Here is a 12,840-nt window from a genome sequence, read left to right on the forward strand (position 1 = left end):
TGCATACTGCCTTCACAGGGCCCCTGCTTTTCCATCCACTAACCAGGAAGCACCTCCATCCACATTCAGCAGTCTGTCAACTCTGACCTTTCTGCTCCACTGGCTGTGTGGCCTCTCTGAAGACCTCCGGGTGGCAGGGAGCAGAGCTAGCTCATGCAGTTGGAAATGTGTTACCAGCTACCCACCCCAGACTGACTGACTACCTAACCACATTGAGCCGTTTTCTCCCTGTCTACTGACTATCATGCTTGGAGCATGCCTAGATTAAGCACCATGAAGACCCTTCCCTCTGTCACCTCATTTCATCCTTACAGTGCTCCAGAGGGCCATCATCTGTCTTAGTCAGGGTTTCTATTCCTGCACAAAACATCATGACCAAGAAGAGGAGGAAAGGGCTTATTCAGCTTACACTTCCACATTGCTGTTCATCACCAAAGGAAGTCAGGACTGGAACTCAAGCAGGTCAGGAAGCAGGAGCTGATGCAGAGACCATGGAGGGCTGCTGCTTACTGGCTTGCTTCCCCTGACTTGCTCAGCCTGCTTTCTTATAGAACTTAAAGTTTATAGATTGAATAGGCCAAACCTATTCAAACTATCGCAGGGAACAAAAAGAGAGAAAAGGACACAGCCCTGGGATGGGCTCCTTTATGTCTTCAAGGTGAGACTGAAGGCTGATCTCCATGGGAGGAGAGCCTTGTGCTGGAGGCACTGTGCAGACCAAGTCCAAGAAGGGAGTGACAAGCACGTGATATTGGGACTTGAGGGGAACCAAACGCTGATGGAGAGGGCTCACACAGTGTGACAGAGCTAGAGAGGTGGACAGGGGCCAAGCAGGCCCTTGAGGACAGGAGTTAAGTACGTGCCATGCAAGCAGAGGGAACCACTGATGTGTTTCCACAGGGAGAGCCAGTTCAGGTGCAGGCAGGCAGGAAGGGTAACCTGGAAGTTCCTCATCTGGCAGGAGAGATCAGAGATCTGAGAACAGGCAGATTTGAAAGTGGAGGGTGTGGTGGGGACTTCTTGGGATTCTGACTTTGCAGTGGGGAGTAGAGATGCTGTCCACGGGTGTGAGAAGCACAGTACAGTAACAAGCTGGGGCCAGAGACATGGATCACGGATGTGAGTGAGGTGCATCTTTTATCCTATTTGGGTAGGGATTTTGTGGACTAGTCTAGGGCAGGTAGTTTAGCAGATAGTCTAAGACCTGCTGGAGAGAAGTGAGACATGAGACAGCAGAAGACAGAAGACACTGTCAGACACTGTGGGAGATAGGAGCTCTGGAGCTAATATGGACCTTGTCTTTGACAACCCATCTGAGCTACAAGGGTACTGGATGACCTACAGCTTTATTAGCCATTGGTTGAGATTGGCTCCAAGAGAGAATAATTCTCCCGCATTTCTGGTCTTACTCATGTGGCAGATCAGGGTCTTAGTCTCTGTCCAGGACTTTGCTGCTGTGTTGCTTGGGTGTTGTGTGTGCTGCTGCTGCAGTGGGGAGAGCCAGGGACACTGCCAGCTTCCACTCTGAGACCTTTGTCATTTTCTCATGCTGTGGGCTGGTCTGGGCTCAGCAGGGTGCTTCATCCACTGCCCTTGATGAAAGCTGTCAATGCTTATCCAATCAGCTGCAGCACACGGGGCAACTCTTCAGGAAGGTGGATCTCTCGTGCCATGATCCCACTGCCTAGCCCGGTATCTTAGTCATTTCATGTTTCATTGCTGTGAAGAGACACCATGACTGAGGCAACTCCTATTTTTTTAAAAAAAGTATTTCATTGAGGGTTTGCTTACAGTTTCAGAGGCTTAGTATGTTATCATCATGGCAGAGAGCATGGGGGGCAGGCAGGCATGGTGCTGGAGAAGTAACTGAGAAGTATATCCTGATCTGCAAGCAGAGGGGAGGGAGGAACAGAGAGAGAGAGAGAGAGAGAGAGAGAGAGAGAGAGAGAGGCAGACAGACAGAGACAGAGGCAGAGAGATAGACAGAGGCAGAGAGACAGAGGCACAGAGAGACAGAGAGACAGAGACAGGGAGAGACAGAAACAGAGAGACAGAGGCAGAGAGACAGAAAGACAGAGGCAGGGAAAGACAGAGAGATACAGAGAGACAGAAACACAGAGAGACAGAGACAGCCATCCTGGGCCTGGCATTGGGCTTTGGAAACCTCAGAGTGACACACTCCTTCCAACTAGGGCCACGCCTTTCAATCTTTCTCAAATAGGGCCACTCCCTGGTGACTGTGCATTCAAGTATAGGAGCCTACAGAAGCCATTCTTATTCAAACCACCGCACCAGGCTAGTTCCCGGAGCAGCCAGGGGCCACTCCAGAGTCCAAGCACTTTTCAAGTCTTCTGCATCAATTTATTCTTGTACCAGTGGCCAAATAGTCTCAAGGCTGAGTCGCAAGTCGTTGTGGTAGAGTTCTACTTAAAAGGCATGCACAGCGAGGCAGTGAAACACACTAGGGCCATCCCTGCAGGCATGTAAACCCAGGTCTAATGCTAATATAGTAGCAGCCACAGCAAAGACGAGTAGGAACAGGGTTCATGCCAGAATACGAACCGGGCAGCATTAGGGTGCTGGAGTGGTGCTAGGTCAAAGAGGGGCTTCTGGGTGACTTGTCTTTTCATTGCCACTGGTACCAACATCATACTGAGGAACCAGAGTGTAGCCTGGCCTCTACACCCCCGGTGTGATGCTCTCAAAAGAGCTGGGCCAGTGAGCGACTGATCCAGCCTCTGACCCCACCGCCTTCATCCATGCATGGCCCCGGAGCCCCTGCTTGTCATCCCCACCTCTGCACTGAGGCTCCTCTGTGACATTTTCTCCAGAGTTGCCCATGTCTCGGATCTTTCAGGCCTATAAGAGGAAGACTGAAGCTGCCAAGAAGGAGTACCTGAAAGCCTTGGCGGCCTACAGGGCTAGCCTCGTGTCTAAGGTAACACAATCCCCGGGCTAGCCTCCTGTCCAAGGTAACACAATCCTCAGGCGAGGCCCCAATGAGAGTGAGCCACTGGGGGGATAGTGCAAAGGCCAGGACCGCTAGGAACAGCAGGTACCACAGGCCTGAGACAACTAGTGGTGCCTGTGTGTCACACCCGGGGAGCGCCTCCAGTGTGCCAGGCTTTATGTGTAGCTCACGCCATTGACTTCCTTCAGCAGAAGGGCTAGCACGCAGGGGCCTCAGCAGTGAGTGTGGGATTGTCCATTTGAATGGCTTTGCTGTCTTAACTCCTGACCTTGACCACTGCCTCTCTCTGGTCACACCAGAAGCACAGAGGCAAGGTGTTTTCCTGGAGGTTGTCACAGGGAAATAACACCCGGGTTGGGCTGTAAGGGGCCGTGCAAAGGGTGCTCACAAAGCGGGTGGGGTGGGGTGGGGTGGGGGGAACTGTCTGGGAGTCTGGGAGAGCCATTAACAACTGTCTGAAGACCTCCGCACAGTTACGGCTTATTAGTTTGCATCCTGTCCCTTGGCGTGACGTTGAGCCATACAGAAGCCTGCAGGCTTGCAGACCCACGGATGGGCAGTCCGGGTTCTAACTTATCCCTCGTTTATCCCTGGCTTCCATCTTCCTCCAGAGCCCCCCGGACCAAGGAGAGGCCAAGAACGCTCAGGCAAACGCACCAGCCAAAATGCTTCCACCCAAGCAGCCTATGTACGCCATGCCCGGCCTGGCTTCCTTCCTGACGCCCTCCGACCTGCAGGCCTTCCGAAGCGGAGCCTCTCCCGCCAGCCTTGCCAGGACGCTGGGCTCCAAGGCCCTGCTGCCAGGCCTCAGCACATCCCCCCCACCCCCCTCCTTCCCTCTCAGCCCCTCTCTGCACCAGCAGCTGCCACTGCCCCCCCACGCGCAGGGCACCCTCCTCAGCCCGCCTCTCAGCATGTCCCCAGCCCCGCAGCCCCCTGTCCTGCCTGCCCCCATGGCACTCCAGGTGCAGCTGGCGATGAGCCCCTCACCTCCAGGGCCACAGGTAAGCGGGACCAAGCAACAGTTTCCCATGATTCTCACCAAAAGGGAAGGCAGCTGAGGAGTTCACATACCAGCCAGCCAGGTCACTCACCAGCTGTGCAACCTCTCTGAGACTCAGTTTCAAGTTCTTTGAAATGGATCCTAAAACACCTGCCTGGAGAGACATTGGCTCTCTCAGGCAGTTGACTGATGGCTAAGCTAAGCCTTGTTCCAGAACCTTCTCTTAGGCATCTACTTGAACTTCTCAGCCCAAGCCACTGACACCACAGCGACCTCTGCCAGATTTCCCAACTCCTATCAATCTCCAAAGTCCTAGCCTCCAGTGACAGTTCCACAAATGGTTCCAAGTCATGCATGCAACCCAGTGACTCTATTTTACAGATTGGGAAACTGAGGCCCAGTAAAGGAAAGTCACCCCCCACACACACACTCAGCTAAAATGGGTTGAATTTTTGTTTTCACTCTTTCTTTTTTTTTTCCTTTGTCACACTAGGGATGAAACCCAGAGGCTCATACCCGCTAGGCAGGTACTCCATCGCCGAGACACACAATCAGCTCAGATTGAATGAATCATTCCAAAGATGCTCTACTAGAGAGAAGCGGGAGGAGGCAGAGTAGCCATTCTGTGTGGGCCAAGGAAATGTCTCTGAAGTGTAGACACCCTCAGATGCACAAAGACCATGCCAGCTGCCAGAGAGGCCTCCCCTCCTCGCTCCTCTGCTCACCGCGCTCTCCTTCCCTTGTAGGACTTCCCACACATCTCTGACTTCCCCAGTGGCTCTGGTTCCCGCTCACCTGGCCCATCCAACCCTTCCAGCAGTGGAGACTGGGATGGGAGTTACCCCAGTGGGGAACGCAGCCTCGGCACCTGCAGGTCAGTCCTCCCCAGACCTCCTTCGCTGTCCATTCCTGATAAGGGGCAGGGGTGGCCAGCAGGACAGGGAGACCCTGGGGTGGAAGGTGGGATGTGAAGTAGTCACTCTCAGCCCAGCCTGTGGGTACTTAGAATAAAGGAACATCACAGAGCAAAGCCAAACACCCAGGGGTGGGAGGGTGCAGCCAAGAGGGAAACTGAGGCTGGCCTTGGTTCGGGCCTTTTCTCCTATAGAGAGTGAGATGTGAGTATTTAGTAGATGGTGTCCACCTCCATCACTGGGCAGTGTGTCCTCCATCTCTGGCCACCAGCCTTTCAGCATGGGCTCCTCGGTTTGCCCAGCCTGCTAGTGCTCCTGGCACTGCATGGACCCTGCCCTGGCTTCCACTTCTGACCTTCTAGGGCAAGCCTTTGTAGGTGCACAAACTCGGGTGGGCAGCAACTCCCTTCATAACCAAGCAGGCTCGGACTTCCCTCCAGCCTTTCTCTTCCCAAGAGTCAGGGACCCAGGAGGAATAGGAACACTGTATATGAACTTCCTAAGGCTGGCCCTTATTCCCCCAGCGAGGATGTTGATCCACAACAGCCTATTCTAGTTTTTCATTTCTTGTTAAATGTGGAATTTTTCTATGTAGTCCAGGCTAGCTTTGAACTCACGATCCTCCTGCCTCATCCTCCCATAGGTAGGTGTCACCATATCTGGCTAGCCCCGTGCTGTATTCTAAAGACAGAAAGATGCCTGTAATTCTGTTTGACATGTACAAATGCTGATGTCGTGATTAAAAACAGACAGGGTAAGGGTGCTTGGGATATATCTCAGTTGGTAGAGTGTTTGCCTAGAGTGCTTGAAGTCCTGGGTTTCATTCCCCAGCATCACCTAAACTTGGTGTGGTGACACATACCTAAAACCCCAGGACCTAGGCTGGAGGGTGGGATGTAAGCAGGAGAATCAAAAGTTCTAGGTCATCCTCAACTACATCTCAAGTTCAAGGCCAGCCTGAGATACATACGCTTCTGTCTCCAAAAGCAAAATAACACAAAAGACATTAAGCAGATTTTAAAACTACATGGTCCCTAGTGGGAAGCCGAGATGGGTGTTTGGTTCTGCTTGGTGGGAACTCCCTTCTTCAACTTCAGAAGTACAGCTGATTAGAGCGAGGGTCACAGGGCCAGAGTGGGCTCTGGCAGCTGACAGCCCCTACTCTCTCCTGCAGCCTGCTCCCCAGGGATAAATCGCTCTACCTCACCTAATCCCGCCTCCCCTCCCTCCCTGAGGCTCTCCGGAGGGCACTGCTCCGAGCAGGAAGGGCTGACCACAGGAAAGAGGCCATGGCAGCAGGCAGGGTGACCGGCCAGCAAGAGCAGTGACACACCTATGCCCCAGAGCTGAGTCTCTCCTTCGACCTCTCAGCAGACTCTGCAGAGGCAGCCCACCGCCCACCACCAGCCCAAAGAACCTGCAGGAACCTTCTGCCCGCTGACCTGCTTGCTCCAGGGTAGCTGTGGACCCCGCTCCTTGGCCTGCACACAGTCCCCTGCGTCTGGACTTCTGGCCCCAGCCCAAGCTCACCGGGCTGCCCCCTTCAAGGTTGCTTAGCAACAGACACCCACCCCCTGATGCTGGGCCAGCCACAGGTGTGCTCTCAGTGTACACAAAGATGCTGAAAACTCATGCTGTGGGTTCCGTGTAAGTAGTTCACTGTTTTAGACCTGTGCTGAAGACATCTGTAAGATTATTTTGTGGGGAGAAAGAAAGTTTCCTTTAAGGTTAAAAAAAATTTTTATAAGACCTTTGGCACATTTTTTTTTAAGTTTTCTCTTAAGGGAGACATGTGCACAAGCAACTGTCAAACTGATTCTACTCTGCACACACAGAGAGAATGGGGAATTTTAAGCCACACGCAGGAGCATTTTTCCTCTTCCTCTTCTTCCTCTTCTTCTTCTTCCTCCTCCTCCTCTTCCTCTTCTTCCTCTTCCCCTTCTTCTTTCCCTTTTTCTCTTCCTCTTCTTCCTCTTTTTCCCTTTCTTCCTCTTCCTCTTTTTCCTCTTCCTCCCCTTCTTTCTCTTTTTTGTTTCTGTTTTACTCATAAATCCACCTATTTAAAATTGCCAGCTATGATTTTGGTTATCTATTTATGAAGAAAAGTTGAGACCAGAAGTGCGGTTTCTCCTGTCGTGTGTGTGGTTCCAGGTTTGGGTTTGGTTTAGGCTTTGGTTCTTGTTGTTTGCAGCTGTCTCCTGGCCCCTGCAATGTCTGTCCTGGTGCCCCCAGTGCTTCGCTCAGACCTCTTTGTAATAAAACTTCTGAAAAGTGGCAAACAACCTGTGTCTCCTGGACTTCTTCGGCCAGGCCTGATTACCCACTTCCAATGCCAGATAAGGAAATAACAAATAAAGGACGTGGTGTACCATTGTCCCTGATGACATAGATACAAAAACTTGCAATAAAGTTTTTCAAATACAATTCAAGAACACATTAAGGGCTGGCAAAATGGTTCAGCTGATAAGTTGTCCTCTGACCTCCACACACGAATAAATATAATTACACTATAACTTTTAAAAGAGATTTAAGAACACATTAAGAAAATTATACACCAAAAGGACAACTTGCAGGAATCAGATCTCACCTTCCACCTTGTGGGTCCCACGGCTCGAACTCAAGATTGTCACGTTGGCAGCAGGCACCTTTACCAGCTGAACCATCCTGCCAGCCCTTAATGTGTTCTCAAATTCTATGACCAAGTTGGTTTCATTCCATGGCTGCAAGATTGGTCCTGCATATAAGCCAGGTCTGGACTCCTGAAGTGGCATGTGGTGGTCGCTTCACCAGGTTAGTGTCTCTCCTGAGGGCAGACTCAGAGCAGAGTCCTGTCTGTCATGTCACCAGCAAGAGGGTGCATTTATGGGGGCAAAAATGAATGCCTGACCTCAGCTATGGTGTGGACAGAAGGAGATAAAAATTCTCTCGTTTTGTGGCACAGAGCAGATGCTCAGTAAGTCTGTGTTGAAGGGATGGAGGCTGTCATACCCAACAATGTGAAGGTACATGGGAGGGCCAAACTCAGGTTTTCCAGGTAAGACTTAGCTCTCCAGCCACAGAAAAGCATTGATAGACTCCCAGGGGCTAGAGAGTATCCCCAAATGTCAGTACATTCTGGAAAATGCTGGTGTTTTAATATGCATGGTCAGATTTTGTATGATTTCACTGCAGTGTTATATCTCGGGGTAGAGTGTTTGTCAGGCAGAGCAGACATCCTGGGTTTCATTCTCAGTTCCATGTAAAAGGAAATTAAAAAAAAAATAGTGTCAAAGTCAAATTGGGAAGACTACACAGTGTGAACCCTAACAATGTCCAAGGGGAAAACAGAAAAGGGGCAGAGCCACGGGCTCCTGGTGGTGATGAATGGGGTTCTAGGCACAGAGTCCCACCCCTCAGAAATACACACCACCAAGTCACAGTGGGAGCCCTGGGTCTCAGGGCCAGTTTGTTTGTTTGTTTTGTTTTGTTTTGTTTTGTTTTTTTAACCTTTCTTCAGGAAGCATCCTAGACCAGAGACTCCTTAACCCAGGCTCCCCAGTAGCTGTTAAACAGGGAGGCTTCAAGGCAATGGTTGTCACAAGTTGAAGTCTATGGGGAAGAACAGCAGTAGCTTGGGGGTGGGGGGGCTCCTGTCACAGTACGTGGAACACCCCTTGGTTTGATTTTCCAGTGTCTGATCCTGCACTCTGAGGATGTCCTAGCATGTCCTGCCCTAGACAGACGAGCCCCTCATTTACATCCCCCTAGAACCTCTCATTCTCCCAGGGGGCCACACCCTTCATCCAGATGATGCCAGTAGGTGCAGCCTTGCTGAGAGCAGTTTCCTCTCCAGAGGGCATGTTGTACTCCTCCTTGGAAAGACAGAGAGGAGATAGAAGAAAACCCAATCTAACTGAACAAATCATCACACAGAATCAGCTTGGCCCCTCAGCCTAGGGCACAAACCTTTCTTGAAGCTACAGTTTCCTTTCTGTGTAGAAGTCATTGGTGCCATGGTAATGACTTCCACAGTTGAATAACCTCTCTTGCTTTTACAAGACACCACTAGACCAATGAAGATAGTCCCAAACCAGCAGAGCCTGGGGCCAGCAGAATCCAGCAAGGTATGCACCCCCATCACGGATATGCCTGCCTCTCGGGGTCGTTGCAAGCATTTGCATGCCTGGGCTGCCGTCTTGGGTACCAACTGTCTCCATCCATTTGAGTCACTGTAGCGGAGGTCCAGCCAACTGTTTTGGGTCTCTTAGGACACAAATCCCAACAATGAAAGCCTCATCTCTAGACCTAATGGTCTTCACAACCTACAAATTCTGTGACATTGGAGGTTGAGATTCCAATAAAATAAATAAATCTTGGAGGCAGGGATATGGGGGACAGGCAAGCAGCATGAAATAGAGTAAGTGTTGTTGATGTCCCCCAGGTCTCCTTTATTGGCCACATCCCTCCCTGGCTCAGGAATGTCAACTGTTCCCACTCATAGTGACATCTTGTCCAAGCAAGGGAAGGGAGCAAAGGATCCCCAGAGCTGTGCACAGCTAATGCCTCAGCCAATGGAGAAGTCCCATTGTGGAGGCACCTTGAGTAGGGTTGCAGCATCCTGGCCCTCCCTTAGCTGCTGGCCTACTGGCCCATTTCCTCCTCCCTCTAAGACCCTGACTCAGCCACTCAGAATGTCAACCAGAACCTACACCTGAGGTTCTGTGTGTTCCTACAGAAGCTGACTCAGGATGCCACCTGAGTTCATGGTTACAGTAGGGCTACATCCAGAATGTCTACACTACAGTTGTTTCTGCACATACAAATCTCAGCCTGTGAACACCAGCCCAAGCCTCACCCACTTGCTACCTCTACGTCAGGAAGTGGCGTCCATTGCAGCCCACTCTGTTCTACAGTGATCATGGCCACACCCCATGGAGCTCCTGGTTACCCTGTGCTCTGTATCTCACAGCCCGTGAGTCAGGGACTCCCACAGCTACAGCACCGTCTACTGCCAGGGCCAGTCTGTGGCTTGGACCTTAGAGCCATAGCCTGTCATTGAGAATGCCTTGAACTGTTACAGACAGCCCACCCCCACTGCTCCAAGGGGTGGGCTCCTTTCCCAGAGCTAGCCTCCTGCTTGAGGCCTTCTGTTTACCCCTCCCCACAGCCTGGAGGAGACCCCAGCAGGAGACAGTTACTTCTGCTGTCCTCCTTCTTCCACAAGAAGGCAGGACAGGCCCTGAGATGGTCCAGTGACCTCTTCCCTCTGAAGGAACACAGATGATTCTCCATGTCAGCGTGTGGGCACCATGTGCGGAGAAAGTTCGGAGTTCACAGTGCTCAAACTCAATCTGCTCATTCATCAAGAATGTGAAGCTGAGAGCCACCACCCTGCCTGTCCCCACTGGGCCCCAGGGACATTGGTCAGAAAGGGATACTGATTTTGCTTCTAGCGGCTTCAGGAAACATGAACATTAACTAATTATAAAGTTGTAACCTTATATACTAAGTCACATATACAGAAAACTAAAAATACCAACCCATGTGCCTGGTGCCAAAAGGAGAACCAGGAGATTGTAGAGATGCCAGTTCAGCTGAGATGTCCATGACTTCCCTGGGGAGCCGGCATCTGAGGTGTGCCCAAACTAGAGGTTAGGGTTGGGTGGTAATGGGATTTGGTTACAGTTGGGTTTGGACCAGGCTTAAAGCTGGAGTAGGGGTGGGATTTGAGGTTGGAGTGGGGTTAAAGGCTGGGGATGGGGTTGGATTTTGTAGTTAGGACTATGGTTGTTTTAGGGTTGGGGTGGGATGGATGGGGTTAGGGTTGAGCTAGAAATGGGTTTGTGTGACTGGTGTTGGAGTTAGTGCTGGGGGCTAATTAGGAACTTTGTTGGGGCCAGGGTTAGATTCTATCTAAGGTACTGTTAGGATTGACACTTGGCTCCAACCTGCTGGGGTTCCCAATTCCGAAACCCCAGCCTTCCTATGTGTGATGACATGGTTTCTCATCCAGGAGCCCACATTGCTACAGGAGGCAGGTCTGGAGCAGGTCAGTTACTCTCTGTTGAGATAAGACACCTATACTCACTCCATCCTGGGCCTCTGCACTGTTTTCTGGGGCCCAGACCTTCACTAGCTAAATGATGACGGTATGGGATATAGCATCTGAGTCTGGTGTGAGAGCAGAGGTGTTAGGAGGTGAATAAAAGGCCTATGTGTTTTCCATGTGTGTCTTCTGATCATCATGACAACTCAGGGCTTCCGAGTAGCTCTTGGAATCCTTGTTTACTGTCCATTTCTCCAGATTCCTCCCCCCAAAATTTGTGAATCGCACCAGTACCATTTTCCATGGAACCAAAGTGAATGTGTGTGAGTGTGATTGAATGTGTGTGAGTTGTGTATGTATGTGTGTGTGTATGAGTGTATGTGTGAATGTGTGCAAGTATGAATGTGTGTGCAACTGTGTGTGACTGCGTGTGTGAGTATGTGTGTGCAAGTGTATGTGTAAGTGTATGTGGGTGTGTGTGCATATGTGTATATGTGTGAGTGTATGAGTGTGTGAGTGCATGAGTGTGTGAGTATATGTGTGAGTGTGTGTATGAGTGTGTGAGTGTATATGTGTGTGAGTATATGTGTGTGTGTATATGTGTATATGAGTGTGTGACTGTGTTTGTGCATGTGTGTGAGTATATGTGTATTTCTGTGTATGTAAGTGTGTGAGAGCATATGTGTGTGAGTATATTTATGAGTATGTATGTGAGTGTATGTGAGTGTGTGTATGTTAATGTGTGAGTGTGTGTATGTGTGTGTGCATGCCCAGCTGGCATGTGTGCATTTGTATGTAACACTGTATCTGTGATGCCCGTATGCATTGATGGTACACATTAGTACGTGCATGACATGCATGTTTGTGTGTGGGCATTGTGTGTATATGGTACTCATAGTAGTGCATGTATATGGCTGGTACTCATGTGTGATAACATGCACAGCACCCAAATATCACACAAGCACATGCACCCACATGTACACCAAACCCACACATGGATGCATCAGACACAGAACACAGAGCTCATGAATGTATCACATACCAAATGCACACTTGGCACAATATATGTTTTCTACATGCAGACACCATGCAAAAGCAAAGTCACACTCTTAAACATGTATAGGTACACAGTATACATGCACATACTGCATACATAAACATGCCACCCACAAATGGCTCCTATATACACATACACCAGACACAGAAGACATCTTACACACCTTTGTCCATCACATACATGCTACACATAATACACAGTCTGCATCCTGGCTCACGTGTTAATTCTTGCATTTGCTAACATGCAAATGATCTGCTCCTGAAAGGTGGAAAGAACTTACAGGCAAAAAGACCAGAGAGTGCTCCTAACTGCTCGGTCATCTTGCCACACCAGCAATTATTCAGTTCTGCTTTATGTCCAAAATTAATTAGCTCAAGGTCTCTAGGTGCTGGAGGTCAGCCGTTCAAAGTGAGAGGCAGTGGGTGTACCCACCATGGGTGATGGCTGTGGGCTTGACCTTCCAGGAGAAATTTTAAGAATGTTCCAGAAAACCATTAGGAGAGGGGGTCTGGGCATGGTGGCCTAGGGATACCTTGCGCACTGCCTGCATGTCCTCCACACAATTGGACACACACACTCAAACATACACTCCCACACACAGTCAAGTACACACACTCACACATACACACACATACACTCACACATAGACACTCACATACACAACGTACACAGAGACACATACACACTTCACACATAAACACACATACACTCATATACACACATACACTCACACACGTTCACACATATACTCACACACGTATGCTCACACACTCACAATACACTCAAACACTTATGCACACACACACTCACATGTACACACTCACACAAACACATTCACATGTACACATACACTCATGCACACACACTCAC

At 50.1% G+C, this 12,840-nt stretch overlaps 1 protein-coding gene across 7 annotated transcripts in view; it reads left to right on the forward strand.

The window, feature by feature from the left end:
• The window catches only part of Tox2 (TOX high mobility group box family member 2), a 120,150-nt gene extending 112,980 nt beyond the window's left edge, over positions 1-7,170 (forward strand). For 3 of the 7 annotated variants that reach the window (XM_034493740.2, XM_034493741.2, XM_076930188.1), the window contains exons 6-9: positions 2,858-2,938; positions 3,583-3,975; positions 4,721-4,848; positions 6,063-7,170. In XM_034493740.2, the coding sequence (XP_034349631.1) occupies positions 2,858-2,938; positions 3,583-3,975; positions 4,721-4,848; positions 6,063-6,099 (639 nt within the window). In that variant the 3' untranslated portion in view covers positions 6,100-7,170. The remainder of the gene's footprint in view (positions 1-2,857; positions 2,939-3,582; positions 3,976-4,720; positions 4,849-6,062) is intronic. The other 4 variants (XM_076930189.1, XM_076930186.1, XM_034493739.2 and 1 more) reach the window with 2 other exon arrangements.
• The last annotated feature ends 5,670 nt before the right edge of the window (positions 7,171-12,840 follow it).

This window comes from Arvicanthis niloticus, chromosome 2, assembly GCF_011762505.2.
Source record: "Arvicanthis niloticus isolate mArvNil1 chromosome 2, mArvNil1.pat.X, whole genome shotgun sequence".
In the NCBI taxonomy this organism is placed as follows: Eukaryota; Metazoa; Chordata; class Mammalia; order Rodentia; family Muridae; genus Arvicanthis; species Arvicanthis niloticus.